At 38.0% G+C, this 5,381-nt stretch overlaps 1 protein-coding gene across 1 annotated transcript; it reads left to right on the top strand.

The window, feature by feature from the left end:
* The first annotated feature begins 3,696 nt into the window (after window positions 1–3,696).
* LOC145544614 (olfactory receptor 6C2-like) lies at window positions 3,697–4,635 on the top strand. The gene has a single exon (XM_081587483.1). It carries the CDS (start codon window positions 3,697–3,699, stop codon window positions 4,633–4,635), a length of 939 nt encoding a protein of 312 aa, XP_081443609.1.
* Window positions 4,636–5,381: the final 746 nt, after the last annotated feature.

The following is a 5,381-nucleotide window of genomic DNA, read 5'->3' as shown; positions in this document are numbered from 1 at the left end:
AATGCCTTGTGATTCAGCAGTGGAGGAAAACAACAAGGTATTCAGCCAGTGGCAAGGATAGGAAATATTTGAGTTAGCTGCTGGGTATGTAATGAAAGAGAAGACCAAATATATAATAATTTTAATCAAAACAAAAAAATTTCAAATGACTTTCTTTTCAGTCTAGGACTAAATATGACAGGTAGACTCTTTTGCACTTCCAAGAAGCAAGGAATAGTTTTTATATTTTAAAGACCTCATTTTTTTAAATGAAGGAAAATGGACAACAGAGGTTATATATAGCATATATACCAAGTATGTGCATTCTTATGTCATTTACACCCCAAGAAAGATAAAACATGAAAGAATCTAAGTGACTTTCTGAAGACAACAAATTTGAAGACTACCAACTGGGATTGCATACTTATTGAAAAATTACCCATAAAAGAAAATGAAAGTGAAAGTGAAAGTCACTCAGTCATGTCTGACTCTTTGCGACCCCATGGACTATACAGTCCGTGGAATTCTCCAGGCCAGAATACTAGAGTGGGTAGCCTTTCCCTTCTCCAGGGGATCTTCCCAACCCAAGGATGAAACCCAGGTCTTCCGCACTGCAGGTAGATTCTTTACCAGCTGAGCCACAAGGGAAGCCCAAAAAAAAGTGGAAATGTCACTAAATGAGAAAACAGACTGCTTGTCTGAGTCAGAAAAGCACATATAAAATTTATGAATTTTACACTAAACATTTATTGAGCTCTTGATAACCACTAAATAGTGCTAACTGTTGTGGAATCTCAAAGAACAAGGAATAGCTCAATGCTAGTAAAATTACACTCACATATTTAGTGGTAACAAAGAGATAAGCATAGTGGACTAGAGGGGCAAAAAATAGAAGCCAATAACTTGCACAATGAAGTTTCAGGAAAGTTTTTTGCTAGAAGTGACGCTAAGCCAAGACTTGAAAAACATACAGGTATCAGTATCAGTCTAGCAAAGGGAAGAACAGGGGTGGGAAGCTGGTAATGAACAGAGTTGTATCAGGAAACAGACTCCTCTCAAACTGGCAGAGATATCGTTTCGGTTTGTGGAAAGTGAACGCCCTACTCTGGTGGAAGCACTCTGAAGAGCTGTTTCACAGGTAACATTCCTTTCTAAACATGAATATCCTCATCACACGAGTGTACTATCAAGGGGTCAAAGATCCCAAGCATTTTGGGTCCTATTGCTGTGCTTAGTTGCTCAGTCATGTCCGACTCTTTGTGACCCCAGGACAGCAGCCCACCAGGCTCCTCTGTCCATGGGGATTCTCCAGGCAAGAATACTGGAGTGGGTTGCCATGCCCTCCTCCAAGGGATCTTCCCAACCCAGGGATCTTCCCAACCCAGGGATCTAACCCAGGTCTCCCGCATTGCAGGCGGATTCTTTTCCAGCCTGAGCCACAGGGAAGCCTGAAGTTGATAATTTTGGATTTTAGGTATAGACAGAATCCTCACAATTCAGGTATTGCTGATTAATATTACACCATTAGTTTTAACTGTAAATGTTAATTTCAAAGGGTATTTTCCATACTTATAGATAATATGAAATGGACATCACCTCCAAAAATATGGATGAAGAAGCACAAAATTGGAGAAAAGAACATATATACCAGACAAACCATCCATGTGAAGATTTGCCCCATCATCCTGCCAGGCAGATAGAAAGTGCTCAGCAATTACTATTTGCTTTTTTTGGCTTTCTTTCTCTTTTTATATCTATTTGGTAAATTTTTAATTATGAAATAATTCTGTACTTAACAGAAGAGTTGACAAAATAGTACAGCCAGTTCCTGGATATTCTTCACTTAGCTCTTCCTAATGGTAGCAACATGCATAATCATACAGGAATTATTAAAACTAAGGAATTAACACTGTGTGCAAATAATAGAGTTTTTTTTCATGTGTGATCTTTAACTTTTTTTATTTGGAGGATTATTGCTTTACAATAGTGTGTTGGTTTCTGTCATAAAATAGCATGAATCAGTCATAATTATGTATATATCCCCACCTTTTGAGCATCCCTCCCCTCTCCCATCCCACCCATTACAGAGCACCAGGCTGGACTCCCTGTGCTCTATAGCAGCTTCCCACCAGTTATCTGAATTACACATAATAGTGGGCTTCCCTGATGGCTGAATTATACATGACAGTGAACTTCCTTGATAGTTCAGATGGTAAAGAATCTGCCTATAATGCAAGAGACCCAGGTTCAATCCCTGCGTTGGGAAGATCCCCTGGAGAAGGAAATGGCAACCCACTCCAGTATTCTTGCCTGGAGAATTCCATGGACAGAGGAGTTGGACACAACTGAGTAACTAACGCACACAACATTGTATTGTATATATGTAGCACATCATCTTTATCAATTCGTCTACTGATGAACATATAGGTTGCTTCCATGTCTTGACTATTGTAAATGGTGTTGCAATACAGATATAAGGACAGGTCTGAGTTATGGCCAGACTAAGCAGGCAGTGAGAGTGTCTCCACCTCTGCCTTTTGAGTTCCGTATGCTCTCTGGGTGCCCCCCTGCCAGCAGTCAGCAACAGGGACAAATAGTGGCTCCTGACTCACTTTCCAGGTGCCCAGGAACTGAGCTTACACACCGCACACTGGAGGACCTCTCTGTGAGTTCCCAGAAACACAAAGAGGAGAGTGCTAGCAGCTCTGACTTGGAGGGTCTCAGAGAGCAGAAATATTCGTTGAAAAAAGAATTAAATAAGAATAAAATAAATTAATTTAAATATAGATTTTATTTGGAGTTTCACGGTTTTCCATTGATGTCATTTTTCTCTTGCAGGATCCAATTCAAATACTGCCTGAAAAGGAATTGTCATGTGTCCTCGGTCTCCAATCTGTGTCTCATCCTGTCTCCCCTTCTCCTTCATGATCTTGGAAGCACAAGCAACTGAGGTTAAATTCTTTCAGGATTTTCTTTTCCTTGTCATAATTTCTTGGCCCAGTATTGCATCAGGTAATTTGTTTATGTTGTATTGATCCAATACTGTGTTCTAACAGAGTGCATATGGAGGGAAAGTCAGATATTGATGTAGAAATTTCAAGGTAAAGCTATGCAATTTAGATGACAATCCTGATACCAAAAGTAAAATACATAAAATGAAATAACTCTTTGGTCACTGCAGTAAAAGCATTCAGATACTGCACACATGGCCTCCAGTTTGACATTTATACAAATGTCATTAATTTGCACTTAACAGGAACCCACACTTCAAGCAACTTGTGAGCTCATTCAAACCTGTGAGTAGTGAAGAATTACTACTCAGGAGAAAAAGAATACTATCAAATCCACAAAATCTTATGGCCCAGATGATCCTTTCTAATTCTATAGCTAAATACATTTCAGAATATAAGGGACAAAATTTAAATTAGTTGAAAAAATAGAGAGATGAGAACATGCAAAGAGTATAAACATATAGACTCTAGTACAAACTTATTTCAGAAAAACCTGAATTTGAGGATACCTATAATGAACACCAAAAGAGCTGACAAGTCCAGAGTTTTGATCTGTCATTATCAAGTCAAAGAAGAAAATGAATATTCATTGCATTGATTGGATTTTTTTTACCCGGTAGCCATGGCCTCATAATTTCATACAGGTTTTCTCAGTTCAGTGTCACTTGACTTTTGTGAGGAGTTTGAGAAGAAGTACAAGTCAGTGATGAGAAACCATACATCATTACCTACATTCATTCTCCTGGGACTAACAGATGATCCTCCAATGCAGGTTCTGATTTTCATATTTCTATTTGCTTCCTACACATTGAGTGTCACTGGGAACCTGACCATCATTATACTCACTTTATTAGACTCTCGCCTTAAAACTGCCATGTACTTTTTCCTCAAAAATTTCTCCTTTTTAGAAACCTTATTCACCACAGTCTGCATTCCCAGATTCTTATACAGCTTATCAACTGGGGACAAGACTATTTCTTATAATGCTTGTTTTAGTCAAATATTTTTTATCTTCATTTTTGCAGCAACAGAATTTTTTCTCCTAGCCATCATGTCCTATGACCGCTACGTGGCCATCTGCAAACCTTTACATTATGCAATTATCATGAACAGTAGAGTCTGTGGAAGACTTGTTATTTGCTGTTGGATAGCAGGTTGTCTGGTCATATTTCCACCAGCTTCCCTGGGCTTAGAGCTGGAATTCTGTGACTCTAATATCATTGATCATTTTCTCTGTGATGCTTTTCCTGTGCTAAAAATCTCTTGTTCAGACACATGGTTCCTAGAACAGATGGTTTTTACCGTTGCTGTGTTGACTGTCATTGGGACATTTCTGTGTGTAGTTCTGTCCTATACATACATCATTAAGACTATCATAAAGTTGCCTTCGGCTCAGCAAAAAATGAAGGCCTTTTCTACCTGCTCTTCTCACCTGATTGTGGTTTCTATCACCTATGGAAGCTGTATTTTCATCTATGTCAAACCTTCAGCAAAGGATGAAGTGACAATTAATAAGGGTGTGTTAGTGCTTACCACTTCAGTTGCTCCCATGTTAAACCCATTTATTTATAGCTTGAGGAACAAACAAGTAAAACAAGCTTTTACAGACTTAATAAAGAGAATTTCATTGATTTTAAGGAAGTAAAGGAATGTAAAAATGAAGCATAAAATAATAATATAAACTTTAAAAGATCATTGAGACTTGAAGTCACAATCTTCATCTTAACTGTTGTATTCTGGTTTATATTCTAATTGTATTAGCATGCTTATATTACTGTTATTATTAAATCCTGGATTTGAAATCATATTTTAAATATTTGATATAAACAAGTTTGTCAACTCCTGTTGAAAATAAACTTTATCCAAGATAATATCTCAAATCAAAAGAACATGGTATTATATTTCCATGAGAAAGGTCTTTCCTGAATTCTAACCTGCCTCTGATCAGTAAAGGAACTATTAGATCTTATGTGGAAAAAATTGAATCCTTTCAAATTCCATATATATGCATTAGTATACTGTATTGATGTTTTTCTTTCTGGCTTACTTCACTCTGTATAGTGGGCTCCAGTTTCACCCATCTCAATAGAACTGATTCAAATGTATTCTTTTTAATGGCTGAGTAATATTCCATTGTGTATATGTACCACAGCTTCCTTATCCATTCGTCTGCTGATGGACATCTAGGTTGCTTCCATGTCCTGGCTATTGTAAACAGTGCTGCGATGAACATTGGGGTACACGTGTCTCTTTCAATTCTGGTTTCCTCGGTGTGTATGCCCAGCAGTGGGATTGCTGGGTCATATGGCAGTTCTATTCCCAGTTTTTTAAGAAATCTCCACACTGTTCTCCATAGTGGCTGTACTAGTTTGCATTCCCACCAACAGTGTA

The sequence above is a fragment of the Giraffa tippelskirchi genome, chromosome 4, assembly GCF_054371585.1.
Source record: "Giraffa tippelskirchi isolate mGirTip1 chromosome 4, T2T-mGirTip1v1.2.pri, whole genome shotgun sequence".
Taxonomy (NCBI): Eukaryota; Metazoa; Chordata; class Mammalia; order Artiodactyla; family Giraffidae; genus Giraffa; species Giraffa tippelskirchi.
This window is presented reverse-complemented; position numbering and strand designations above follow the sequence as displayed.

Bases quoted from the DNA above. Each gene is read 5' to 3' on its own strand.
- LOC145544614 (XM_081587483.1), top strand. From the start codon at position 3,697: ATGAGAAACCATACATCATTACCTACATTCATTCTCCTGGGACTAACA.